The following is a 26,530-nucleotide window of genomic DNA, read 5'->3' as shown; positions in this document are numbered from 1 at the left end:
TCAGGGTATCACCCCACGCCAGCAGGGTGCTCATCTCTGTGCCAGCTGTAGTTCTCTTTGGCTTGGTCCTCAGTGTCTTTTAGCACAAGGGCTTAATGCTGCTTGCAGCCCCATCCCCCACACGCCCCCTCTACTCCTCACCCGATAGGATGCAAAGCTAAGGTGGGTGAAGCTGCCACATGGGAAGGACCCTGCTGAGCCATGGCAAACCCAGTGCCATCCAGCTGGGAGGAGCTGTAGCTGACCCACTGGTGCCTTCCAGTTGGGGTGGAGGAGAGTACTGTGGGTTTGTTTTCCCTTGGCATGAAGTGCCCCCAGTGGCCGACTACACACAGAATGAACAAGGCCAGGACTGCTGGAGGTGATAAGTGTTGGGGCAGCACAGGTAAGGGGGAAAAAGATGGAGCCTAAAGGGAGGGACATATGGACAGGAATTGTGCAGGGGATGGGGGAGGCCTCTACCTCTCCCCCTCCCCCCAGCCACAAAGACAGTGTTTTATAAAAAATGCCTTTATTGATCATACAAAAACCTCGTGCGCTGGTGATGGAGCCAAGGCATTGCCCCTGCCCACCTCTCCCCAGCAGGGCATCAGTGGGCAAGGTGGGGGGAGGCAGTCCCCAAGATCAACGGGACATGGTAACCCACAGAGCAGACAGGGTAGAGTGCATGTAGCGCCTGGGGAGGGGAGACACAGATGTGGGAAAAGTGGAATGGATGACACAGGGGATGGGAAAGGGGGGGGGGGGGGGGGCAGCCCTGATCTTTGTGAGTATCCCTGTTCTCTACTACCCTGAACCTACAGGCCGGGAAGACCAGCCCTGGCCTTCATGACATGCCCGTTCCCTCCCCCATATGCCAGGGGGACCAGCCCTGACCTCTGTAACATGCACCTGCTCCCTTTCCCCCTCCCATCCCCATACCATGGGGACCAGCCCTGACCCTCTCCACCAACCCCCATGCTTCATTCCACACCAAACCCCTTGCCATGGGGCTGTGGGTCAGCCTCTTACTTCCTGTACCAGGACTGAGGCCTGTTCAGGGCCTCACACCATTGCTACTAGTGCCCAGCCTCAACTTTTTTGCCCCAGGCCAGAAGGGGACAGGGAGAGCACTGATCCTCTTGGTCTCCTTACCCACAGTCCCATGAGCAGGCCTGGGCAACTTTCTTCTCATCATCATCCACCTGAGTCCTGTGCCAGGGCAGACCATCCTTGTGCTTTCCCTGCTCTCCTGCACCACAGGGCAGCCCCTGGTCAGCAGCGGGGGAAGATGCCCCACAGCCGGAAGGAGACTCGGACCCCATGCCCACATACAGAGTCAGGGGATGCCTCTGCCAGGCTCTGTGCTCCTTGGTGGGATCTGCACCTCAAGGTGCTTAGCAGGTGTTGCTGTCTGCAGGCTCTGAGCCCGCAGGATTGCCACCTCAGGGCCAGCCTTCTAGTCTGTGCCCAGCTCTGATGCCTTGGGGGGAGAAAGGAATTCCTTGTGTGCTAGTCATGTTTGGCAAGCTCTCCCAGCTAGGGTGGATAGGTTGAGGATCCTGTGCCCCCCACTCCCTAAGGGCAATGCTTGTGCAGAGGGCAGGACCACAAGGGTGTCGTGCTGGGATGGGTGGTGTGGCAGCGTGTATGGACAGGGCATGCGGCTGAGGGCATGGCTGCAGCCCACCCCCTCACTCCCAGCCATTGTCCTTCACCATGTGTGACATCTCGATGATGTACTTTCCCTCCTTGTACTTCTGGCTGGTCTCAAAGGCTTGTTCCTGGTGGAAAAGAAAGGGAAGAGTGAGCAGTCCAACTCCTCTCAGCTGCATCACACTACCCACAGACCCTGCCCAGCAGGAGATGTTGTAATGCCAGAGGGATTAGAGCCTGCAGTGCCCAGCCCCGTTTCCTCCACAGCTGGGTGCTGTGGCACCAGAAAGGGGGCAGAGCCCGCAGTGCCCAGCCCCACCCTCCCCAGCAGGGAACACTGAGACATAAGAGGGGTGCTGCCCTGGGCCCCAGAGGTAGAGCAGGGTGCAGGGCACAGCCGGCTGGCTCAGTACTCACATATTTCCACCCCAAGGTGGTCTTGCAGTTCTCACAGAAAATGTCAGCCACAGAGTGGAGCCCGGTGAGCAAGAGGCGCTGTTCTGCTGGCCCACAGCCCACGTTAACCCTGGGCCAGAAGAGAGGAGCAGCATGGGACAGGGTCATGCCAGGCCCCTGCACCCCCCAAGACCCCAGTCCTGCTTGGGGAAAGGGTAAGCAGTAGTGTCAGTGAGAGGGACAGCTGGGGCAGCAGCCTCAGCCATCATCTCTGTAGGGGGGCACAAAAAATAGGCAGGCACCATTGCAGTGGCAGCTGAACATACCATCACAATCCATATTGTGGCAGCTTGGTGCTGCCCCGTGTGTCACAGCTGCCCCAGATGCGGAGCTTCCCTATGCCTCTGGGGGTACCTATGGGAGGCCAGGAGTCAGCCTCCACGTTCTGTCTAGTGGAAGGGGAATCCTGAGAGTTACCCTCAGATCACAGCATGCAGGCCCAGACTCCTCAGCTTTGCCTGAAGCCCTTTTCCCACTGCTTCTGCATGATAGACATGCAGACAGGCTATTAACAGCAAGCTATAATAAGTCTGCCCCATCCAGAACCACATCTCCTTGCCCCGTGCCCCGAACCATCATGAGTTGGGTTTCAAAAAGATCAAGGGATTGGCTCATGCTCAGAAGAAATGCTTTTAAAAATTAATCATTGTCGGGGCCTTTTTAGCAGCTTGCTGATACAGGCGGCCACCTTGTCCAGCTTTTATCCCCAACCACAAAGGCTAGAAACGTACTTAGCAATAAATACATGTGAAATGAGGTTCTTAGAATCCCCCGACTCCTGGAGCTGGGGCTTAAAGAAAAAATACTAAATAGCTGTGAGGCTGGCTATGCTGGAGTGGGACATAAGGGCTCTGAGGATGTACCATGGCTCATAGCCTCCCCCAAACCTTCTGGCAGGGTTAAGGCATCCAGCTATTGCAGGGCCTCCATCTGGGTCCCTGCAGGAAGAGACCATCTCCCCAACCTTGGAACTGTGGCAGGTTCAGGCTGAGCCCTGCCAGAGTCTTTGCCTAGCTAAGGCAGGAGCCTAGTCTGACCAACTAGTGGGAGAGGGGAATACCACAGCCTTTCCTCTTCCTCATGCACTACTCCTGGGCGATAGGCAAATGTGATTAAAGCCAGCCCTGACCCAACGGGCATGGTGCCTCAGAGAGCATGAGGGCTTAGTGTAGACAGCCAAAACAAACGAACCAGAGGGAGAGTACCTAATGGCAGGAGAAGGTGACTCCTACCACCTGTTCTGGCTTGGTGCTGCCATACAGTTGATTTTAGTGGCCATATGGGTCCTGCATCACTGCTAGAAGGTGGGTTATGATGCATAGTAACAAAGTAGCCCTATAAAGACAGCACAGGGCAGAGCCCGACTGGGAGGTGGCCATGATCTGGACTAGTGATGCACCACCTTTTGGCCCCATAAACCAGACGAATGGCTTGAGGCACTTCTGTGGGCTGGATTGTGCCTCAGGGGTCCAGTACTGCTTCCTCATACCCCTCGTGGGCCAGGATTTGTTTTCTGGGGGTGTGGCACTACCCCACAAAGCAAAGTTGTCCCCCAGGGGCGTGGTGCTCCCCCTTCCCAGCCCTCTACACTGGAACTGCCCCCTTGGCTGCATAGCTCCCCCTGCCTGACCCTGCATGCTGGGATTGGGCATCGGATCCAGCACACAGGGTTTGGGGCTTCCCATGGGTCTGGATATTTGGGAGCAAAGGAGTGGTGCCATCACTCTCCTGCTGCCAAATTTCTGGACCTGTGGAGAGTCCCACAGGCCAGATGTCATGGTCCTGAGGGCCATATCTGGCCTGCAAGCCACAAGTTAAACACCCCTGATCTGGACAACCAAGGCAAAGAGAGGTGTGGGCCACCCTTGCCAATGCAAGGCTTAGAGAGTCATGCTTATAACAGGTTCAAAAGGATACCAAGATCTAATTCCCATGACAAAACACCATGTCCTGCTGCCTCAAGTGCTGTCCCCACAAGCAGCATCCCGTTAGGGGATGGTTCCCTCACCCAAAAAAAGACAAAGTTACTGTGGGAATCTCTCTTGAACCAGCCAAAGATGGAGCATTCCCTCCTGCCTGCAGCTAGTGGGCCAAACCCTCCCAACCCTGACCTCTATGAAAGTCCTTTGACAGACTTTGATGCAAGCAAACAGACATCCAGCACTGAGTGTGCCTGGTTCTACTACAGAGGAAGCACCCTGCCAACCATGGCCCTCACACCACCCAGTCCTACTGGCAAGGTCTGCCTGGTGCTCATCTCTCCCTCCTGTGGCATTTTTTACTCCTTTTGATCATGTAGTCTGACTTCATCCAGTCCACAAAACTCCCTGCTTTAATCCTGGCTGGACCAGATCAGGAATTGATTTCTATAAATACCTAATGCCAGATGTAAAGAACCCGCCTTGCCCCTTGGCTGCCTGGAATCATGGCTAATTTCTCTCACTGCTAAGCCTTGGGCCTCACCTCTCACCTGCACATGTCCACTTAACCTGTGCTGCTACTAAGTCTAGGAGATGGTATGGCCTGTGCCTCTGAAGCCTACTGCACTCAAGCCCCTTGGCTCTCATGGTGGCTTTGCTCTGATCCTCTCCCATTCACTAATCCCTGTCCTGAATGGCAGAGGCCAAAGCCAGGCCATGTGTTTCAGCACTGGGGTCAATACAGAGGAAACAATCTCTGTAGATAACATGCACCCCCAGAGTGGAGTGATTCCACTCATCAGCCCAAGGAGGGAGAAAGCAGCTATTTCCCTCGCAAAAACCAGGAATGGTCATAATCTCTATGAAAGTCCTTCACAGGTGGCCCTTTATGACTTCATCCTCTAGTCAGGACCTGCTTGGAAGGGACCAGTCCAAAAACCATGAGGAAACAACCAGCCAGTTCATGTGTGATGTCCCCAGCGACCCCAACACAAGGTCTAGCTGCTCTCTGTTGGGGGACTGCAACCAAGGCATGAGGGTAGGAGTGCTCCAGGAGTCCCGATGAGATGGAGGGGGTGAGAGATAGACTGTGTGTGTACACACATACATCATCATGACAACAGTAGCCATGCTACCATGGCGCTCTCCACCAAGGTGACCCCATCCCAAAAAGAAAGGGGACTTCCTGCCTTAGAACTTACCCTCCAGGGGTGGCAATGACCAGAGGCGTTTTGCTCAGGTATAGCGCCTGGCAGTGCCACATTCTGGTCCCCGCCTGGGGAATTCTGGGTGTAACCAGTAACTAGCTGTAAGGAAAATGAGCCTTGGTTTACTGCCTGCTCTCTTCTGCCTGCCTGAGACTCCATGCCCACACCCCTGCCTCCTGCCATGCTCTCAAAAGGAATGGTGGATCACAGGACACTCACACAGAATTGAACAGGTAGGCACGCCCATGGCTCCCCTGGAAGGACTGTGGAAACAAAGACAGCAGTTATACCCCACCCTCACATAAGTGACCCTGCCTTCCCCTCCACCTGCAAGCACTGCTATGGGAAAGCTCACAGCATTTTGGGTAGTGGCATTGGCAAGGTATTGCTGTAGTGAAGGTCCCAATGCCATGAGTGCTGGAGTGTAGGAAGGCGCAGATTGGGTAGGGCACTGCTATGAGGACGCTCACAGCTTTGAGATCTCACCTGGGAACTGCGGAGGAGAAGATCAAAGTGCCAAGGGTACTGGCAGGGTGCTGCTGCAAGGAAGTTCACAGTGTTGGGGTCCTGCCTGGCCACTGAATGGGCAGTGCTGGCAACTCACAAGATCCTGGCTGGGCACTGGTGTGGAAAAGGTCACAGCACTGGAGACACTGCTGTAGGGAAGCTCATAAACTTTGGGTCTTCAGCTGGGCACTCTCAGGGGAGCACTAGCAGGGCACGGCTGTGGGGAAACTGTCAGTTTTGCAGTCGCGGCTGGGCGCTCCTATGCAGAAGCTCCCAGCACTAAGGAAGGGCCCAGTGGCGGGTGGCAGGGGCCCCTGGCCAGCGGGAGCCGGGGGCATACCTTTGAGATGAGCTCGTCATGCTTGGCCAGGTGTGCCCGGCAATGGACGCAGCTGTAGGTGCGGTGGCACCGGGGCAGGTAGCTGCGGAAGGTCTTGGCGGGCAGGCAGGCGGCAGGTGGCACCGGCTCACAGCTGGGCATGACGGGTTGAAGAGCCACGCCCTGGCGGGGTGGAGGGGTGGGTGCCGTGCAGCCCCCACACAGACGGTCGCAGGTGAAGCAGCGAAGCAGGTTGGCTAGAGCCGTGATTCAGGAAGAGAGGAGTTTGGGGGGGCTGCGCAGCCAGGGCCCCCCCAAGATGAGAACCAGGCCGAAAGGGGGGTCACCTGCAAAGAGATAAGAAGGGCATGAGATGAGCAGCAGCTGCACCCGCCTCTCCCTGTCCTCCCCTCCCGCTGGCCCAGGGGAAGAGCATGGAGCCTGCCAGGCTGCAAGGGCAGACCGGAGCTGGGCCTGCACAGGCCACTCTGGCAGAAGCGTTATCCCCCGGCAGGGCCCGTGGGGCCCCGAGTTCGCCCACCCCCGTCGCCCCTCGGCAACACGGCGGGGCCCTGCCGCAGGCAGCTCCGCCGGGCCGGGGGCCGCAGCGGGACCCGGGAAGGCGACGGGGCGGCCCGGCCCGGAAAAAGCGGGCGGCGCCTGGCACTGCCCCTCACCTTGAGAGCGGGTCCCGGGACCCGGGGCGGCGGCCGTGCCGGGGGGCGGCGGGCGGAGCGGGCCGGGCTCGGGGCTCGCGTGCCGGGGGCTGCGCCGCGCGCGGTCTGGGGCTGGGTGTCGTGCAGCCGCATCACAACACTGCGAGTCACGCGCCCCACCCACGTCAGCGGCCCCAGGCGGGGCGGGGCCAGCGGCAGCCGCCCCGCCCCACCCGCTCCCCGCCCCCGCGGGTGCCCCCGGCCAGGCCCCGCCGCCGCCAGGGAGGGCCGCGCTGCGCCAGGCCGGGCCGAGGGAGTGGGAGGGCGTCAGGCTGCCCCGGGTCTGGACACTGCCCTCTTCGAAGAGGCTTCGGCCCGGCCCGGCCCGGCCCGGCTAAGGAACGCGCCCAGGGCCGCGCGGGCAGCCGTGGCAGGGCGCGGAGGGGCCTGTCCCTTCTCCATCCCGCCGGGCACCGGCAGCCCGAGCAGGCTGGAAACTCCCCGCGAGGATCACAGCCCGGCCCCGGGAAACCCGCGCACGGGGCTGGGGCTGGGGCTGGGGCTGCAGTGGCCCGGGCCCCACCTCCGCCTCCCAGCCCGGCTGCTCCGCTGAGTCATCAGGGAACTACACTTCCCATCAGCACTTGCGCGTAGTCGTCTTTCTACGGCCACTTCCGACACCATGGAACTACATTTCCCAGGAGGACTCATGCGCCTTTCTCCCCAGCTTCTGAGTGGTTCCTGCACGCGGGGACTACAGCCCCCAGCAGGCACCGCGGCCTCCCGCCGTTCACTGCCGAGGTTGACTCCTGCTGCTGCACTTCCGGCGCCAGGTCCGGAAGTGTGCTTGCATTCTGTTCTTTCCGCTGTATCGGGCGGGAGCAGTAGGTGGGTGGCTTTCCGTGGGGCGGCATTTGGCCCCTGTCACTCCCTGTCCTCTTCCGCTGTTTCCGTTGCCTCGTTGTCATGGTAACACTGCGTCCGCCCAACCCGCGCTCGCGGGCCCGGGAGGGGCCTGCCCAGCCCGTGGGTCGCCTGTCCCGGCCCTGAGCGGCCTCATCGTGCCGCGTTTCCTCCCCCCGGTCCTGCCCTGGTGGCGGTGCTGCCGCGCGGCCCGGCCTGGCAGACACTGGCCGGAGAGCGCGGCCTCCCGAATAGGGAGTGGGGGTGGGGCCCTCGGCCCGGCTGGTTCCGAATAGGACTTTGGAGCCGTGGAGAGCCTCGGCCCCAGGCCCTCCTTCCCCTGGCGTGGCATCTCTCTGTGTCTCTGATAGGCCCGCAAGGGGGAAGCGATGGCAGAGGAAACGGGGGATGAGAAGAAGCAGGTGGCCAAATTTGAGCTGGAGCGGGAGACAGAGCTCCGCTTCGAGGTGGAGGCCTCCCAAACTGTTCAGCTAGAGCTGCTGACGGGCATGGCAGAGATCTTTGGCACGGAGCTGACTCGGAACAAGAAGTTCACCTTTGATGCCGGCGCCAAGGTGGCGGTGTTCACCTGGCATGGTTGTACAGTGCAGCTGAGCGGCCGCACAGAAGTGGCCTACATTTCTAAGGACACCCCGATGCTGCTGTACCTCAACACCCACACGGCCCTGGAACAGATGCGCCGGCAGGCGGAGCGCGAGGATGAGCGAGGGCCCCGGGTCATGGTAGTGGGCCCTACAGATGTGGGCAAGTCAACTGTGTGCCGGCTACTGCTGAACTACGCTGTGCGGCTGGGACGCCGACCCACTTTCGTGGAGCTGGACGTGGGCCAAGGCTCGGTCTCTATTCCTGGCACCATGGGTGCACTGTACATTGAGCGGCCTGCAGATGTGGAGGAGGGCTTCTCCCTCCAGGCCCCCCTGGTTTATCACTTTGGATCCACCACGCCTGGCACCAACATCAAACTCTATAACAAGGTGAGCAGAAGCAGACTGGTAGTGGAGAGAATCTAAAGGTTCTTCCTTCCTTTCACTCAAGTTCTGTAGAACCCAAAAGGCATTTTATCCCTGGAGCATCTGGTTCTGAGGCTGGGGGAGACTCTGGAATGGTATACGTTGCAGGTGGGGTGGTTATTCGTGCTTAAATACTTGTCCTACTTTTTGCACAAACAGAGGCATTTTGGAAGGGATGTTCCAACAGGTTGCACACAAGTGACACCAGGAGATGGTTGAGGCATCTTCAGCCTTCTCTGTCTAATAGGACCATGTTAATCTGCACTAGCAAAAACGTTTCAGATTGTTCAGTCTACCCACTAGACAAGCAGACGTTTCCTTGTCCTTGTTAGGTATGCTTGAGTAGCTATTTGTATGTGGCCACAATTTCTTCCTGTGGTGGCTGCCAACAAAGGATATGAACCCAACCCTGAGAAAGGAAGGACAGAGTGGGAAGGATTATTTCAGATATCCACTTCTCTGCCTTCATAGGTCCAGCTGTCCAGCCCTCTCCCTTGATTGGGTTCCAGCTATTGATGTCTCTTTCTCTTCCCAGATCACATCTCGTCTGGCCGATGTCTTTAACCAGCGCTGTGAGGTCAACCGCCGAGCTTCAGTCAGTGGCTGCATCATCAACACGTGCGGCTGGGTGAAGGGCTCTGGGTACCAGGCACTGGTACATGCAGCCTCTGCCTTTGAGGTGGATGTGGTGGTAGTGCTGGACCAGGAGCGTCTCTACAATGAGCTGAAGAGGGATCTTCCTCACTTTGTGCGTACAGTGCTGCTTCCCAAGTCAGGCGGCGTGGTGGAACGCTCCAAGGACTTCAGGCGTGAATGCCGCGATGACCGTATCCGGGAGTACTTCTATGGCTTCCGGGGCTGCTTCTATCCTCATGCCTTTGATGTCAAGTTCTCTGATGTCAAGATATACAAGGTGGGTGCACCCACCATCCCTGACTCGTGCCTGCCCCTTGGCATGTCACAGGAAGACAATCAACTCAAACTGGTCCCAGTGACTCCCGGCCGTGATATGGTACACCATCTACTGAGTGTGAGCACAGCTGATAGCCCCGATGAAAACATCTCTGAGACTAGCGTGGCTGGCTTCATCGTGGTCACTGGTGTGGACTTGGAGCGCCAGGTCTTCACAGTCCTCTCACCAGCACCACGCCCCCTGCCCAAAAACTTCCTGCTCATTATGGACATCCGCTTCATGGACCTCAAATAGGGGCTCCACTGGTGGAGAAAAGTAAACTTCCCCAGTTTGTCTCCTTCATGGATACAATGATTAGGGACTAGAAGGGGAGGAGATACAGTCTTCTACGCAAGCTAAATCAGACTGAACCAGGATGGGAAAAGTGAGATGCTGCCTTCCAAATTAAACTATTGGGAGAAACCAGAGATGGTGGGATGAGAAGGTTCAGGGAATGACTCATAGGTAGATGTGCTTTGGAAAAGGTATGGTTAAATGCAATTGTAGATAAGGTCACTTGTTGTTTACATCCTTCTCTAAGTTTCCACCCTTTTCTTCCTAAAATCTCAGGCCTCTTACACCTTCTATACAGCAGCAGGTTGTTTAGTGACCTCCTGTAGGAGAGGACCTGCATTGTCTTTTATATTTTTTTGTAATTTTAATAAATGTTCTGGTCTTTTGCTGTTTGATAACATATGAATTTTATCCAACCTCTTTCAGCTCAGGTAAGAGAGGGAGGGAATTTCTAGGGCATGTATGAGGGGGCCTCTTGGCTTTGGAGTGAGGAATTTCCAGGCAATAGACACACATGGACTGAGGCCCTTCTGCACAGTGTTGATCGTAACTCCAAATGCCAGTAAATTCACTTCCTTCTGTCCTCTTGAGATGACTGAATATTAAACATGGCTTACCCACACAGCTAAGAGCCATTATGCTATCTTGTGTTCATACAGCTAGCTCCCTTTGTCTTTCAGTCCCCTCCCTAAAGTTAGCTTTCCAGAATGCCTACAACACATGCACTCCTGAGTGAGCAACTGTGGCCACTACTTGAAGTGCTCTGCTGCTGCTTCTGCACCAGCTGTTTTCTCTTAGATTGAATTTTCTCCCATCTGACATAGCCACCACGTCCATGGTTTCTGAGTACCTCACAATCTCTAATGTATCCTCTCAACACTTCTGTGAGGTAGAGCAATGATATTAGCCACATTTTACAGATGGCTATCAAATGATTAGGCCATGGTTACATATAGGGTCTATGGCAGAGTAGGGGATCGAATCCAAAGTCTCCTAATGCTAGATTGGTACCCTAATTAGCAGACCATCATCTGTCTTTTTATTATGTTTGTACAGAGCCTCATGCCCTGGAACCCCGATCAGTGGCAGCATGAGACTGATATAAATAACAAAACAATATTAGTTCTTGTTGCATGTGGAGTAGGGAGGTAAAAGGCTAAATAGTTAATTGGTTAACCCAGTCTTGTCCAACATACGGCCCGTGGCCTGCCAAGCCATTTTATCTGGCCCGCATCTGTGCTGCCGCCTCCACAGAGCACAAAGCCGTGGCGGCAGCGGCAGGGCTGCCGTGGAGCACAGAGCCACAGTGGTGGTGGCAGAGAGCAGCACTGTGGTGCCGCCGCGGAGCACAGAGCCCCAGCGACGGCGGTTTTGCAGAACCGCGGCAGCGGCGGTGGGGCAACCACGGAGCTGCTTACCCCCACAGGGCCCGGTTCATCAGTGAGCTGGGTCCTGCCGCAGCTGCACCAATTGGATGAGCTGGGGATGGGCTCCGCCCCTTGCCCCCAGCATGTGGCCAGGGGAGCTGCAGCATGGCCCGCACCCTGCCCGCATGTGTGATGGACAGAGGCACGAGGTAAGTTCCCACACGGAGTTGGGGGCACCTTGAGGCCATGCCGGGCAGGATGGAGGCACAGGGTAAGTTCCCGTGCGGAGCCGACCCATTTCATTGTCACTTCCTGCAACTGCATTGGTGTCAAAAGTCATGTGACATCACTTCCTGATGTGATGACACTTCCTGTGAGGTCTTTGAATATGGCTCACGGGCCCACTGGGTGATAAAAAGTTTGTGATCTGGCCCCACATTCAAAAAGGTTGGACACACCTAGTTTAACATAAGTGCAGTGATAACTGTTTAGCTTACTGGTTATCCTTTAGCTGGGGGGTGGGGAGGCGGAGAAGGGAAGCTGCCTGGTGCCCCAGCAAGAATCAGCAGGCAGGAGGGAGGTGGGGAGAAGCAAGGGGGACTAATACCCATAGCTTAAAAGGAAAGTGGCAAGCAACTCAATGACTCATCAGTTAAGCAATTCAGCGGTGCTTCAGGAGGGCAGTGTTGTCCGGCTGGGCTTGCCTCCTTCCCTCCTCCCCCTAGTCAAAGGGCCCCTGGAGAAGGTTCCTAGCAGCAGCTGTCTGAGCTGCTGTGTTATTGCTTAATTGTTTACTCCAGTATAATTAGAGGAGGTTAAACAAATATTTTTAAAACAATTACTTGCATCCTTAGTGTAGAGCCTGGAGTTGGAAAATGTAATGCAGGAGTCTGCATAGCGGAAGAGTGGGGATCTGATGTTAAGATCTGTGGGAGTCGCAGGAAGAAAAGGTTCTGAATTTTAAGCTGAGGGCTTCCAGTCTGTCTTTGTCATGCGCCCTCTTACTGGGACCTAGAGGTGTTGTTGATCAAAACCAGTTAACTTCTTACAGTGACTATCTATTTCAGCCATTGTAAAAGAGAGTGCTATGGGGAAGAAGGCATGAAACCAGGTTTCCCAGCTGAACTGATTACAGCACACAGCTCAGCTTGTCCATCACATACATGAATTCATGCTTTGACTTCTTCTGAAGATCAAAAGATTCTTCAAGAGCTCCAGATAAGGACCAGTTGCTTAGATTACCCAATCCCTAAAGCTATGTAGACCTCTTTTTTCACCCAGGAACAAGACCTGCTGAAAAAGTCTGTATAGGAAGCAGTTGTTATGCTGTGAGAACTAGAGAGACAGACTAGTCTCGCAGCATTTACAGGAGAACCTCCTGGTCTGGGCCTCTGAGCCTGTGTGCGAGTCAGAAGAAAACCACCTAAAACTAAGACTAAGATACTTACCTGGTATCACAAACACCAACCAGTTAGCTAGCTTTTATATTCCTGTCCATTGTGTTAACAGAATCATAGAAAAGTTAGACCTGAAGGGACCTCAGGTCATAACTAGTCCTGCTAAAGGCAGGATCACCCCTGACTAAACCATCACAGTCAAGTGTCTGTTGAACTTGTTCTTAAAAATCTCCAAGGATGGAGATTTCACACCTCTCTTGGGCAGTCTACCCCAATGCTTAATCGCCATCAGAGCAAGAAAGTTCTTCCTGATGTCCAGCCTAAATTTTGCCTGCTGCAATTTGAGACCATTATTGCTACTCCTGGCCCCTACAACCCAAGAAAAAAGTCTGTCACCATTCTTTTTACAGCTACCTTTCAGGTACTTGACGACTGTTATCAAGTCCTCACCTTAGTCTTCTCTTCTCCAGATTAAGTAATCTTGAGTTCTTTAAGCCTCTCCTTGTAAGTCATGTTTCCCAGGCCTCTAATCATTCTTGTTGCTTTCTACTGGACTCCTAATTTGTCCACATCTTTCTTGAAGTGCATGGTCCAAAATTGGATACAGTACTCGAGAGAAGTTCTGAAGGGAGTGGAAGGTTCACTTCCTTTCCTTTGCAAGTGACACTCCTGTTAATGCAGCCCAGTAGGCTGTTGGTCTCCAACCTTTTTTAGGAGATCACCTTTGGCATTTAAAAGCAACCCAAGATCTACCATGTGCTACCACCCCACCCAGCTGGTAGATCTGTGGGGATGGAAAGTGGGGGGCAGATGGAGGCAGAGGGAGAAAAAAATTGAGGGGGTGCACCTCCCCAGCAGGTAAGTCCCATCTGGCTCTGGAGCCCCACTCAACTTGCCCTTCTCCTGCAGCACTGTCCCTCACTGCGGGGGTCTCAATCTAGCCCCCACCTCTTCCCTCCCCCATGGACTGATCTGCTGGGCTGGGGCATATGAGTGCATGCACACAGGCACTCAGCCCCCCACCCCAGCCTTGGATAGACTCTAAGAGGCTCCAAGATCTATTGCAAGAGGCTCCAAGATCTATCGGTAAATCGAGATCCACTGGTTGGTGACCACTGCAGTAGGCCATTGGCCTTGATTGCTGATTTACAGATCGACAGTTGATTGACATTGACAGCCTTTAAGGAAACAGATGGCCCTATGGCAAGAATACTCTAATGGGACTTAACGGTCTTGACTTTAATCCTTGCCTGTTTCCTGTGTGACCACGGGCAATCTACTTAGCTTCTATGCCCTCAGTTCTGCATCTGTAAAAAGAAAATAATGATTTTTCTTAGTTCTGCATAATGAAGCTTTCTGTGGCAGGCACCATCTTTGCTTATGTGTACATGCAACACCAGGACATCCTCTCCACAGTTAGGATCTATAGGTGTTACTGTAATGTAAGAAGAGCTTAAGGCCTAAATCCTTCTTATTCATCCAGACTTTTGTAAGTGTGCTCACAGCCATCATGTTACCATACTAGATGCTCCTCCCTCTACTTCTAGATCTTTTTCTGAGGGCACTCCCTCAGGTATCATAACTTTACCTATGCCAGGACTGAAATCCACAATGTTTCCACACCTAGGCAAGGCCCTGGGCCATGGTCAGTTGCGTATCCACCCTACTCACTGAATTCAGCAGCAGCTGTACTTTCCTTCAGGAGTGTGTGGTCTGCTGCGTGTACAGTGCCCCAAGGCACCACTTGGTCCACCAAGGGATGTGCCACTTTGAGGCCCAGTGACTTGATACCGAGGCAGAACGGCAGTGGAAGAGGAAGGAGAAGGAGACCAACCCTGCAAATCCCACTCCCCCGCGCAAAACATGACCCCATTGCTGAAAAATGCGCGCATCTAGAATCGGGCTCCTCAGTCACCTGAGGACCTATCAAGCCTGACGGATCATCATCTTCAACTTCGAGGGACCGCCACCGCCAGTAACCCAAGAACACCCTGAGTCACTTTTAGTGGTAGAAACAGAGCACTGAGAGAAAATGGATTTTAAAATAATTATCATGTTTATCTTACCTGAAGGCAAACTGCCCTGCCCTCTAATAGGAGCCCAGGAAGAACTTGCTTCCCCAACCCCCACAGCAAGCAGTTGCTCTTAGTTTGATGGGGGGGTTTTTCAAAAGTATTTATTTAAATAAATAAATATAAACTCCACCTCCACTCTGCCAAGTGGCCCTTGTGGTTTACTTGGCAGCTTCAAGCACACTAAAAATCCATTACACAGTTTGCACTGCACCTATCCCTATACCAGTACCCCCACCCACTGCTCTCCTCACAGGGGCTAATCCTGAAAAAGTCTATGCCAGACCGCTCTCCACCAGATGAGGCCTGCCATTTCTTTCCGGTCGTCCTCTTCTTTCTGTAGTACCAGTACATTTCACTTAGTCCCATTTTAATACAGTCCTTGGCTGCGGGGTCCAAGTGCCTGTTTGTGAGCAGGTTCCTGGTTTTCCACAGTGCAGACCTGAACAGCTTTCTTTTCACTGAGAGTTCATCATTAAACTGCGGTATTCTGAATCCCCTCCATCCACTGGCGTCTTTCTATGCTAGCATTTTCCCTTTACAACCCTGACAGGTTTGTGGAGGAGTGAGTCATCCTTTTTACCCCTCCTCACCTGTTTTTTCCTCCTTTTAGGCCTCTATATTGAAACGAACCAACATCATTATGCAACACACACCCCAATAAGTAGGCCAACACGCAGCATTCAGACTTTCTTACACTGGTACTGTTGCAGCTCACCCCACAGCCATCTCCTGCTGCAGCCTTAGAGGCAATCGGTCCATGCTGCAGGGCGCTCCCTGCTACTGAGCCATCACCCTGTCCTGACACAGCTGCTTCGCAGTCGCGCTGTGTCCCCGGAGCTCGGGGTTGGCGACCTTTAGGGCTGAGGGCTGCTGCTGTGGGCTGCCAGTCCCCTCCGGGGCACCTTCCTCCGCAGTGCCCCAGCCCTCCCCACTCCAAGGCTGCCCTCTCTCGTGCCCCGCTGCTGCAGCTCCCGCTTGCCCTCGCCCGTGCTGGGCAGCGGGGGAAGCGCAGGGAGGCCGGGGGGTAGCACCTGCGGGCTGCTGCAGAAGTGACGGGGCAGGGAAGCGCCTCCGCCACTGCACGCTGGCACGTGGGGGGCTCCGGGGCCCGGTGCCTGCCTAGGAGCTTGTGTAACTCCATCCTCAGGTGCAGCAGAACCGAGAGCTTCATCGCCGAGCCAGCAGGACGCGCAAACAAGTAGGTGGACGCTAGGACCCGGAACCCTGCCTGAACAACCCGACTTCCGGGCGGGGGAGACCTTTAAAGCGGGTCTACCTGAGCAGCCAATACCAGCACACTTTTGTCATAGGAGTTCGGGGCGTGAGGGCTGATTGGTTACGCTTGCTATCAATCAGTTTTGAGCAATACCAAATGCGGCCTTCTGGCATAGGGGGGAAGACTTCAGATCTCCTCCACGTTTGGTCGCTGGGCGCATGCTCAGAGAGCGTCTCTTTCCCCCTCCCCCCTGCCCGTCTCTGACTTGGCGCAGGCGCAGACCTGAGGAATGGCGAAGCTGGGGAAACGTCCACCCCCTGCACCCGGCCCATAGCAGCCAATCAGCGCTCACGGGGGCGGTGCAGGCGCGGGCGCAGGCGCGGGGCGGCGTGCGCGGCCGCCACCAACCGGCGGCAGAGCAGAGCGGAGAGTGGTGCGGCGCGAGCCCGACCCCGAGCGCGCGGGTGGGGGCGCGCGGCTTCTTTGCTGCCTGGGCCGCGTGGTCGCACCGGGCCGGGGCCAGCGGGTAAGTGCGACCGGGCACGCCTCACCTCCGCCGGGGCCGCCCCACCCCCGGGACAGCGCTCGGGCCGGGGCCGGGAGCGGCCTGCGGAGAGCGAGGCCGGCGCCTGGCCCCCCACGGCGCCCGGTGACAGCCCTGGCCCGACCCGGCCCGGCCCGGCTGCTTGCTCCTGCACTGGGGACGGCCCCGCCCCGCCCCGCGGAGCCGCCGGCCAACAGGTCGCAGCGGCCGGGCCGGGCCGGGCCGGCCGCCGCTCGGGGTGTCTGTCGCCCCCGCGCCGTGGCTGGGCCGTTGGGGCCGGTGCCCGCGCGCGTGCCGGGCGCTGGGCAGAGCCGGGGGCGGGTGGGCACCGCTTTGCTGAAGTAAAGGTGCGGTGTTGCCAGCGCCTCGGCCCGGCCCGGCCCTGCCCCCCTCCCTGCCCGGCCACGCTGGACCAGCCCCAGCACTGAGCAAGGGGGCAGGCAGGCCTCTCTCTTCCCTGGTTCCTGAGAAATGATCTGCTCAAAAGAGAGCCCGGGCCTCTCTGCTTCTGATACGGCCTGGTGGGTCCCTTCTCCCCCTTCTCCAGGCCCTTCCCAGAGCCTCGGGCTCTTCCTTTGGCTCTAAATGCTGGCCTGTGCCCGCTCCTGCTGCCTGGGCTCAATCCAGTAGCTCTCCACGGGCCTCTCTCCATATTTGTTGTGGCTACATACAGATATTTTGTTGGGACATGTTTGAGATCACTTTTACCCGTGAGCTATGAAACTGTTAAAATTATAACCCCAATGCAGGCTGGCATATAACCCCACATGACTAGTTTCCAGTGTTATGTTATATCCTCTTGAGATAATGCCCCCACATTAAATTAAGGCCGACATTTAAGTCTGTCAAACTTTACCTGTTCTGCCTTTTCACTCTGCTCACAGATCAAGGGAAAGCAGACTTTGAATGCATGCATAGCTTACGTGGATCCTGCTTTCAGGAAATGGTTTCTTGTAACGTTGTCTTATGCAGTTTGAAATTTCTCTAAGCAGTCTTATTTTAGATGGCGTTTTTCTGGTTGGTGTCATCCCATTGTGAGTCTTTCTGGATCAGCAAATGTAACTAAGACTTTGTCTAGATTCAGACTTAAAGGAGCGATGTTCAAAGAAGCTTGATCTAAATGACACTATCAGACTCTAGTCAAGGCCAAGTAACTGTAGTTTTAGGAGGAGGCTCTGATTCATCCTAGTTTCTCCTAAAATGCATTGGATTTTTCTTGACTAGCCTGAGATGGTGTTAATTAGTTTGAGCTTTCTAGCTTGGTGTAACATCACACCTTTTAAAGCCTAGACTAGATTAGGCTGATTTATGGCAGGCTGTGGAATGTGTCCATTGCTTCTGCTCCTGACCAGTACTTCTGGTGGTAGTGAGTCTTTATTGATAGGACACAAAATATGGAGTTCGTTCCCGTCTTTGTGAACCAAGCTGCAGCATGGGTAAGACATCCCTGTGCTTCACCTGTAACATAGGGAGAATCCTTTGTAAAGCATTTTTAGACCTGTGGATGGAAAGTAGGGTATTAGTGTTTAGTAACAGTACAAATTACGGCAGCAGATACCACTCCTGTTAGCTTTGGAGTCAGACTTTGGTCGCTTTGTTTGTGTTTCCACTTTTCTCCAAAAATAAAGCTAAGTACATAACACTATATCCAGGCAAAATGTGGGTGTCACAATTGGGACTAGAAGTAAGGAAATACAAAAGTTAGTCCTCCACAGCATCATTAACTTGTCTGCCCTGATATGAGCTCATATTTTCTAAAGAATCATTTCTTAAAAGGGAAAAAGTAGAAGAAAATTGCCTTATTCAGGAGCCAACAGCCTTTTACAAGTTGCGGCCAGAACAACCTGACTCTGGTGCAATTCTGTTTGGGTGGCTTTTGCAGCATGTTGATAGCAGGGGAGCTTTCCTCATGCCCACTCTGGAGTTATGCAGCTGGGAGCAGCCCCCACACTACCGCTGCTTCTCCCAGGGCCCTGATCCCATGTTGTAGGCCAGGTACATTTTCCAGCCAGTGTGGCATTGCACCAGGAGCAGATATCTGCAAACTGTGTCTGTGTTGCTGCCGTTTCCCCCCTTCCCCCTGCCCGTTGCAGTGTAGGCACAGTCGGAACCTGCGTGGTCAGCACAGTTCCCAACCAGTTGGAAGCTCATCCATGCCACAGCAGGAGGGAGGCATGGGGGAGAAGTGGTGGCACCAGGTATGCAGTTTGCTGATCCTTGGCCCCAAGACAGCTCTCTGGTCTAGAAACTGCACCTCTGCTGCAGCTGGGAGCCAGGGGCTGGGTGAAGTGATGCAACACCAAAACCACCCAGCCTGAGCTGGACCAGAACCAGGAGGGCAGAAAGAAACAGTAACAGTGTGGGCACAGCTTGAAGCTGTGGATCCTTCGTGTGGGTATAGGCGAATTCTTGAGCTCTGTGGACTGGATCCAGCTTATGGACTGTATGTTGTCGACCCCCTAGCCTGCTCTGTGGCGTGGGGCTCTTTATGTGTCATTCCATGCAGCAGGGCCTTGATTAGGTATCTGTGTGGTATTACAATATAAATAAATATTTAAATGTGAAATATTTAATGTGAGCAACACACCCAGGTTAATCTTGCTAGGTGGATCTAAATGTTTGTACTTCCTCACTTCATTACTTAGTTCTACAGCCCCCAAATTACATTAATGTGGAATTAATTTTACACTTAGCTTTATTTTTTTATTGTAATATGTAGTTTGCCTCAGCATACACACTTTGTCCTTAATGGAAAGGTTTCCTGTTTTGAGTCTTTCAGCATCAAGGCACTGAATTGTGAATGACTTGACTAGGCAAGGGTGTCTTGGCCCAACCTCCTTTTAGATTTCATCAGTCTCACTCTGAACTAGAAGGCAGATATGGCTGTAGAGGGAAGTGATGTTCTCCTTTTGATGGTGTGAAAAATAAGGTATCTAGTCAAGATGAGTTGTGTGTCACCAGCCACTAGGTGGGCCCATTTAAGAATATTTTCCTAAACCAAACATGGTCTTAAATTTAGAGAGGATAGAAGAGGTTCAGTTGTGTAAGGCTTTATCCACAAACCAAAAAAGGGAGCATCTTAGTTTTTGGATTGGCCAGAAGATACATTTCAGAAATATGAGGGAAAAGAAGAGCTATTTAGGCATTATGTGGGGTGCAGAGGTACATGTGCTGTCTTTTCCAAGTAATGGAGTGGGGTTGGGCTTCTGACCCTCCTGAAGTGATAAGATGCAGGATAATTGTTCAGACAATAGTGATGAGGAAGAGCTAGATTTTGAGGAGACCTGGGACTTGCAACAGAGTAAAGTGAGGGGAAGACTGAAATCTGAGGTTCTGTCTTTGTTGCACAGTTCTGCTAGCATATGTGCCTTGGCTAGAGTTGTGAGGGTGTTACACTGTATAGATGTACTGGCAAATCCCTATCATGGATATAGCTCTGTTGGCAGAGGAAGGCTTTCACTGCTTTGGAGGGGTGGTAAACCTGGTACAGAAAAACTTCTGATGCCTATAGCTGAAGGGGCAACAGCCCTGTAATGTAAATTAAGCCTGGGAATAGAGAGGAGGTGATGAAGGAAGGAGTAAGAGAGGGACTGGGAGGATCTGTAAGGAGCAAGTGGGTGTGAGAAGAGGAAACTAGGACAGGAGTGTAGGCAGGGTAAGATTAGACTGGGTTTTTTAGGTGAGGGAAAGGAGCTTCACTGAAAATGGAGGATATACAACAGCAGGATGGATGGTGGCAGCAGACTTTGGAGTGTCGTGGGACAAGGTGACATAAATGAGATGGTCAAAGGCTCTGATAGAGCAGATGTCAAGGAAAGGGCGGATCCTAAGGAGTTAGAAAGAGGGAGGAGACCAAGATGGCAATGTGGGTGAGTCTGACGTACAAGGGCAGTCATGGATTGCCACTAGGGATGGAAAAGGGAGGCAGCAGAGCAGACCAGGGGAGAATATTAGGAGCTGAAGAGACAGGAGAGTAGGTGCAGAAATGGGAGGCTGATTAGGATCCTCTCGAGGTAGTGGCGAGTCCATGAGAGCAAGAAATAGAGCTGTGGCAGCCACCAGCAGAGGGGGAGAGGGGAGTACAAGGAGCCACCAGGACAAACACTGAAAATGTCTCAGCAGTGTGGGAGATTCAGGAAATCCTGAGGCAGGGAAAATGGAGTCATCAGTGGAGAAAGGCCCTTGTCTTGGAGAGGAAGGAAAGGTGGCTATAGACCTTAGTGGGAGCAATTTGGCAGAGTGCAAAGAGTGGGATTAGGCTTGAGGAGTAAGATCTAGGGGACAAGAGCAGAGAGCACTGAATGTTCAGTTATTAAGAGTGCCAGGCAGGGCACAGGTAGCTGGGTATAAAGGAACCAGATGGCTAAAGATAAAGCAGGGAGAAGGGGCAGGTTAATCAGCTACTGGTAGACCAGGTGGCAGAAGGGTGTTGGAACAAGAAATTATGTGTCAGTGTAGTCATTATAGAGTTGGTTCAAATCAGTGGGGTTTCAGGGGATGGGTTTATGGACTCTTCAGCTTTGCATCTCCATTTGATGCCATCTGATACTGCTGTCAGTTACGAGGAAGGTCACTCAAAGATAGGCGGTTAAATAAGCTGCCATCTGACAACTGAATGTTATAGGAGCCCACCAAACTCCTCCAAACTGCACTATAGGACCCTGACCATGCTCTAACCTTTACTCTCGTGTCTAAGGAAAGCTGAAGTGTCTTGGTGACTGGAAGAATTCCAACTCTCTAATGGTCAGATGGTCCAGCTGTCTAACAACAGTCAAATCTGAGGAGCTTGCAGGCTACATTCCTCCTTGCCTTGTCTGTCTGTATTTGAAGCAGCCTGGGCCCTGGCCAGTCCTTGAGCATGCCATGTCACCTGGTACAGGAGGTAGAGTACTCAGCTTGTAACCCAGTGTGCACAGTTAAGTTTGGGTTTAAGAGCAGTATGGGCAAAGTCAGCTGAGGCCTGAGTTGCTATACAATCTTGTGCTCATTGTCTGGGTGGGAAGCCAAAAGATTTTGCTGAATGCAGGTTGAAGCCTGGGTGGCCTTGGGATATATCTGTCTTGATAAAGCAGAACACTGAAGCAAGGGCTTGAGGGTGGAGACCTGCTCTGAGGATCTTGAAAATGGGAACTCCTCCAGTTGGACAGAATGCCATCCTTGCTTATGTGAGATTTTCAAAGATAGAGCCTTATTTCTGTAGAATGGCTTTTCAGACGAATGGGCCATTCATCACAGAAAAGTGCATTAGCTGACTGCTTTTACAGACCTAGTGGCATAGCTACCAAGATTGACATTGATGTTGGTAAACTTTAGAGTTAATGCACTTCTGAGATGATTCGGTTCAGCCTAAAATCACTGTCTCTTACATTTTCTCCTGCAGTAAGTGCAACATCTGTTCCTAGTGCTGTCTGCTGTAATGCAGTTGCAGTGGTTAACTTTGTAAATAACTTTTCTGTAGATACAACCTGAAGAAGAATGAACCACATTTGAAATCTTGTCTAAGTCTATCCCAACCATGCAGTTGATCCAGTAAAAAGTGTCACCCTTGGAAATCCTCTCCTGTACATTCTTTTCTATATTTTAGGATTTCTCTAAGTTGTGGGGAAATTGCTTACCTCTCCTGCAGCTTAGAACTTCCCTTGGGAAGCATGTGAGTGAAATTGAGGAGCTGCTTCTGCTTAAAAAGTGCTTAAGAGCAGCAAAGAAAATGACTGGTTTGTCAGTTTCATGCCTGGTGCTTGGGAGAGGGAGGAACAGCAGGGGAGTGAAACTGGAGGTGTCTGGTAGCAGCCTGGAAAGGTGTCTGGCAGCTGCCCTACACAAATCCCTTTTTGGTTAAACATCTCTTCAACAGTGTAGGCTAGAAATATAATTTTTAAAACCTTCAGTTTAGATTTGGCTTCAGCCAAACCTTCCCTTCACTGGTAGAGTTTTTGTCAGCCCTGGTAGCCAATATCTTGACTTAATTGACTTCCTGCTTATTACAATTACCTGCAAGAATGAAGTGCATCTTTAATGCTGTACTGCACTTTTCTTCCTATCTCCTGAAAAGTTGGTCTGACACATTTAATCAGCACTGAAATTCACCTAAGTACAGAGTGTGTGAGAAGCAAAAGATTATGAAATTAGAATAGTAAAATAATAACTCTGTTCTTTGATACATAATGCAATGGGGGCTTCATGATAAAACACTGAGGCAGTGGAGTGGAGAAGTGCTACAAATAAAGTTGAAACTGAGCAGAGTTGCTATAACTACAATAATCAATGAAACATAATCTGTCCCCAGGTTGTTTCTGCACTGTGGTGGCCTCACCAGCTCTTGGGTTCTTGTTCAGGTTGCTATGTTCTGATTTTGTTTTCAGAGAGATGTTTGTTTTTTCTGTTTACTTCATGTAAATCTGACACACCTACTTAAGGTAAATCATAAGTCATACCACCTTCATATAAACTAAGCAGACTAACAAGGACTATCCATCCCCCTTAGCAGTATCTCCAGATAAGTCATTTTCCTGCAGTTGTAATAACTTTCTACAAAGATGTGAATATAGGGGGAAAAGCCAGAGGCTCCTGAATTCTAATCTCAGTTCTGGCGCTGACTTTTTCTCTGATTTTTATGAAAACTGAGTAACCTGCATATACCTCTGTTTTATTTACAATAAACTGGGCACTGCTCTTACCTGATAGTGGTGAATTAGCGAATCTTTTAAAAGATATGGGAGGTGAAAAGGAATACAAAAGGCCCAAACGTTAAGTAGTTATTAGGGGATGAGAACCTTCTTCACAACGATGATATTATCCCAGTTTGGAAATGTTGAAGTTGCGGCTCAAGGATGTTTGGGTGTTCTGCCCAAGGCTACACAACACATCTGTCAGAACTGGGCTTAGAATTCAACATCTGTTGACCCCTCCTCCAACCCTGTTCTAAAATCACTACTAGACCACATTTCCCTCTTGAAAATAACATGTATACAAAACCTTTAAGATAAAAGGTGCTTTATTTTTCTTAACTGTTTTAAATAGCCATTTGGTCTCTCATCTCTTAATTCAATTTTTTTTGTGTTTTCTAGGTGAAAGTGTGAAGCTCCAGATGTCAATTTTTAATTATTTTATCTAGATTTGTTTTTGTTTGTTTTAACAATATGGATTAATGAGGAACTATTTTATTTTGTGGGGGAGAGGAAGAAATGGATTGACCTGGAAGAGACTGAGACCCTTGGGCCATGGATGAAAAAAGTCTGGTCAGCATTGTTTTAATCATCAGTTGCCTTCCGGAGTTTTAAGAGTTCTCTGAAATCTCTCCTTTCAAGTCTGCCCTCCTTCACCCCACTTAGGCACTTTCTAGAGACAGTTGCTACAGAAGGGATTGGAAATTCAAGTTTATTCTTAAAAGCCAAAAGGAAACGAGACCTACTGGGTGTTTTGGGTGTCAAGCACGAGGGAACGAATAGAAGGAGGACAAAAAAACACAAGCCAATGGACCTTGGCCTCCAACCCCCCTTATAAAGAAAAGGATTTACAGCTCAACCTCACACCAGCTGTTGCCTGGCTTTAGCCGTCAGGAGAGGAAATAAATAAAATTAAACAACCACCGCTAGACAGACAGTCCCAGATCCTGGTGAAATTGGAAAGAATGTTTCTGCAACTGTCTTTGTATTAAAGGGCAAGAGGAAACGAAGTGGTGTTAGGAAGACTGGCAGAAGCAGAACCTCCTCCCAGAGAGTGGTGACCAGAAGGGACCACTGGACTCCAGGAGCAGCTTAGAAAGGAAAAACAGAAGAGACTTCCTCTGCGTTTTGGTGCGGATTTTTCTCAGAGGAATCCAAGACAGGCTGGATACCTTCACAAGGGCATGAAAGACTCGCCCAGCTCAGCTTTCCTCCACGTGCCACAGAGTTCTGCATGTTTCAGTTGCCACCTTCCCTAGCCTTTGTTTTACTCTTGCCTTCAGGGTGAAACCAGTCCTCACCACCAGCTGCTCAGCGAACTACTCCTTGCACTATAGTGGCCTGGCTCAGGACAGATGTGGGCAGCCAAGGACATCCCTGTCTCAACAGTGTTTTAAATTGGAGTTCAGCCCCCACCCTTTAAAAAAAAAAAAAAAAAATCTCCTTCTCTATCCCCCCAAACTCTCTTGCGGGGCACAGTGTATTTTTTTTGGCTGTTGTCTTGGATCTCTACCTTTTGGAGTTTCTGTGGCTCTTTCTGGATGGTCTTGTGTCTTCTACTCCATTGAGAAATCTCTAAGTGTATTTCAGGAAGTTGGGTAACTGCTTGCCCCCTCTTCCCCTAACTTTTTCCCCTCCCACCTTCCTTGTGAGCCCCCCATCTCCCTTCCCTTCTGAAGATCCCTTCCCCCCTTTTCATATCCATTCTGATTCCAGTTGGGCCTGGGCTATGCTGCAGGGCAGATTCTCCACCAGAGCTCCAACATGCCAGCAGCATCTGGAAAGAGGTTCAAACCCAGCAAATACGTCCCAGTCTCTGCTGCTGCCATCTTCCTAGTGGGAGCCACCAGCCTCTTCTTTGCCTTCACGTGAGTCTCATATGAAATGGAAGCAGTAGCTTGGGTGGGGGTGGAAATGGGAGGGAGAAAAACTGACACATGTCAACAAAGCGGCCCAGGGTTATGTGGGCTGCATTATGGCTAGGAAGAGGTGGAATCCGGGTAGGATGGAGGGTGGGATGTCATGTCTTAGTACAGGAGATAATACTTTGCCAGGGACCTGCTGAGGAAAGTTGCTGTGTTCTGGAGTATGAATTCTGGATTCCAGGCCTCAGTCACATCAGGGTGTCCCTAAAACCTGTTGCCACCTCCCTGTGACCCAGCACCTCAGTATCCATATCCCTTTTGTTTGGTTTTCCCAGTCATTGTGAAGGCAAGCCAAAGAAAATGGAGCACACTGAGCAAGGTGCCTTGCATTCCTTCATCCCCCATTCTTTGCAGATCTGGTGTCCTGTCTTCAGTCAAGTTTTTCTTAGAACGATATCTTTTATAGGACCAGCTGGTCTTGGGATAAAGTTCGACCTGATGAATAATGTTTTTTATTAAAAAAAAAAAAAAACAAACCTTGTCCAATTCTGTCTCAGCTACACAGTTGGTCCAATAAAAGATATCATCCTGAGAAATTCTTGCCTCTTGCATAATTTCTGGACCATTATGGCTATAGCATCACTCTTATATTCCTGTCTTTGGACATTTGGGGTAACTCGCAAATCTTGCTGGCCATTCTGTCTCAGACCATTGCCCTATGTGAGCAGTAGCTACATGGGGCTTCTCTATGTGGTGAATGGTCAGGGATAATCAGAGCCCCAAGAAGCTTGTTGGATCATGGAAAGGTAGTGGAGCCAGCATATCGTACTTAAAGAATTACAGTCTTGACTTGCTAAGGGACGGTCCAGACAGGAACAACCTTTGATCACTGCACTGTCCTTCCCTGTTTGACTCGCTCTTACTGCAGTTAATATCACTCTTGCCCTTGGCTGGTATGAAGGGTTTAGTGTCTCTAGAGAGAGACCAGTTTACCCATTGTTTGAGGAATAGCCATGTCTAGGGCCAGGCCACCAAGGCTGATGTCAGATCCAGTGCAGAGCAAGAGTCAGGCCTAGGTTGTGGGTATATGTTGGCGTGTAATTGTGCTGGTTCATATAAGGGAAACTAGGTCATAATTATGCCACATGGTAATGTTTCTTTGGGACTATGCCCCCTCCCCCCACTCATTCTTAGTTCAAAGAGGCCATGCACTATGTCTGGATTCAATTTGTCAAGGGTAAAAACCTCATTAAGCTAAGAGCTGAACAATCTAGATCTGACAGCAGGCAGGCAGAAGTAGGATCCCCAGGCAGCTGGAAAGGATGAGTGTTGTAGGAGCTGTTGCTATGCCTGTCTCATCTCCCACTTTTGGAAGTAGGTCTTGATTCAGAGGTGTGTGTGTGTGGCCTGAGCTGGTTATACCTGGTGCTATGCTGAGTAGTTTGCCTGCACTTTAGCATCTTGACTTGTCATATCTCACGTGATGCATATAGGCTGCAGTCTTGGCTGTACTGACTGTTG

General features: G+C 52.0%; 3 protein-coding genes across 6 annotated transcripts in view; 2 read left to right on the top strand and 1 right to left on the bottom strand.

Annotated features, from left to right (window-relative positions):
* Positions 1 to 494: 494 nt before the first annotated feature.
* On the bottom strand, positions 495 to 7,336 carry YPEL4 (yippee like 4). 2 transcript variants are annotated; one of them, XM_019485805.2, is made up of 5 exons: positions 7,284 to 7,336; positions 6,066 to 6,391; positions 5,438 to 5,481; positions 2,053 to 2,161; positions 495 to 1,763 (listed from the first exon to the last, which is right to left on the bottom strand). In XM_019485805.2, exons 2-5 carry the CDS (start codon positions 6,204 to 6,206, stop codon positions 1,674 to 1,676), a joined length of 384 nt encoding a protein of 127 aa, XP_019341350.1. In that variant the 5' UTR covers positions 6,207 to 6,391; positions 7,284 to 7,336; the 3' UTR covers positions 495 to 1,673. The 2 variants fall into 2 exon arrangements, with proteins under 2 accessions (XP_019341350.1, XP_006260406.1); XM_006260344.4 differs by lacking the exon at positions 7,284 to 7,336 and adding an exon at positions 6,722 to 6,885.
* A 131-nt stretch (positions 7,337 to 7,467) lies between these two features.
* On the top strand, positions 7,468 to 10,266 carry CLP1 (cleavage factor polyribonucleotide kinase subunit 1). 2 transcript variants are annotated; one of them, XM_059722434.1, is made up of 3 exons: positions 7,468 to 7,533; positions 7,975 to 8,598; positions 9,170 to 10,266. In XM_059722434.1, exons 2-3 carry the CDS (start codon positions 7,993 to 7,995, stop codon positions 9,839 to 9,841), a joined length of 1,278 nt encoding a protein of 425 aa, XP_059578417.1. In that variant the 5' UTR covers positions 7,468 to 7,533; positions 7,975 to 7,992; the 3' UTR covers positions 9,842 to 10,266. The 2 variants fall into 2 exon arrangements, with proteins under 2 accessions (XP_059578417.1, XP_006260407.1); XM_006260345.4 differs by having other exon boundaries at positions 7,524 to 7,588.
* A 6,035-nt stretch (positions 10,267 to 16,301) lies between these two features.
* The window catches only part of ZDHHC5 (zinc finger DHHC-type palmitoyltransferase 5), a 34,059-nt gene continuing 23,830 nt past the window's right edge, over positions 16,302 to 26,530 (top strand). The window contains exons 1-3 of one of the 2 annotated variants that reach the window (XM_006260347.4): positions 16,302 to 16,461; positions 23,547 to 24,742; positions 24,861 to 25,012. In XM_006260347.4, coding sequence (XP_006260409.1) covers positions 24,909 to 25,012 — 104 coding nt within the window. In that variant the 5' untranslated portion in view covers positions 16,302 to 16,461; positions 23,547 to 24,742; positions 24,861 to 24,908. Of the gene's footprint in view, positions 16,462 to 23,546; positions 25,013 to 26,530 lie in introns of both variants that reach the window. The other variant, XM_006260346.4, reaches the window with a different exon arrangement.

The sequence above is a fragment of the Alligator mississippiensis genome, chromosome 2 (assembly GCF_030867095.1).
Source record: "Alligator mississippiensis isolate rAllMis1 chromosome 2, rAllMis1, whole genome shotgun sequence".
In the NCBI taxonomy this organism is placed as follows: domain Eukaryota; kingdom Metazoa; phylum Chordata; order Crocodylia; family Alligatoridae; genus Alligator; species Alligator mississippiensis.
This window is presented reverse-complemented; position numbering and strand designations above follow the sequence as displayed.

Coding starts and splice junctions, on each gene's coding strand:
- YPEL4 (XM_019485805.2), bottom strand. CDS start 6,206: ATGCCCAGCTGTGAGCCGGTGCCACCTGCCGCCTGCCTGCCCGCCAAG. Junction 5,482..6,065: donor ATGACGAGCTCATCTCAAAG/GTATGCCCCCGG, acceptor TTGTTTCCACAG/TCCTTCCAGGGGAGCCATGG. Junction 1,764..2,052: donor CCACCTTGGGGTGGAAATAT/GTGAGTACTGAG, acceptor CTTTTCCACCAG/GAACAAGCCTTTGAGACCAG.
- CLP1 (XM_059722434.1), top strand. CDS start 7,993: ATGGCAGAGGAAACGGGGGATGAGAAGAAGCAGGTGGCCAAATTTGAG. Junction 8,599..9,169: donor ACATCAAACTCTATAACAAG/GTGAGCAGAAGC, acceptor TTCTCTTCCCAG/ATCACATCTCGTCTGGCCGA.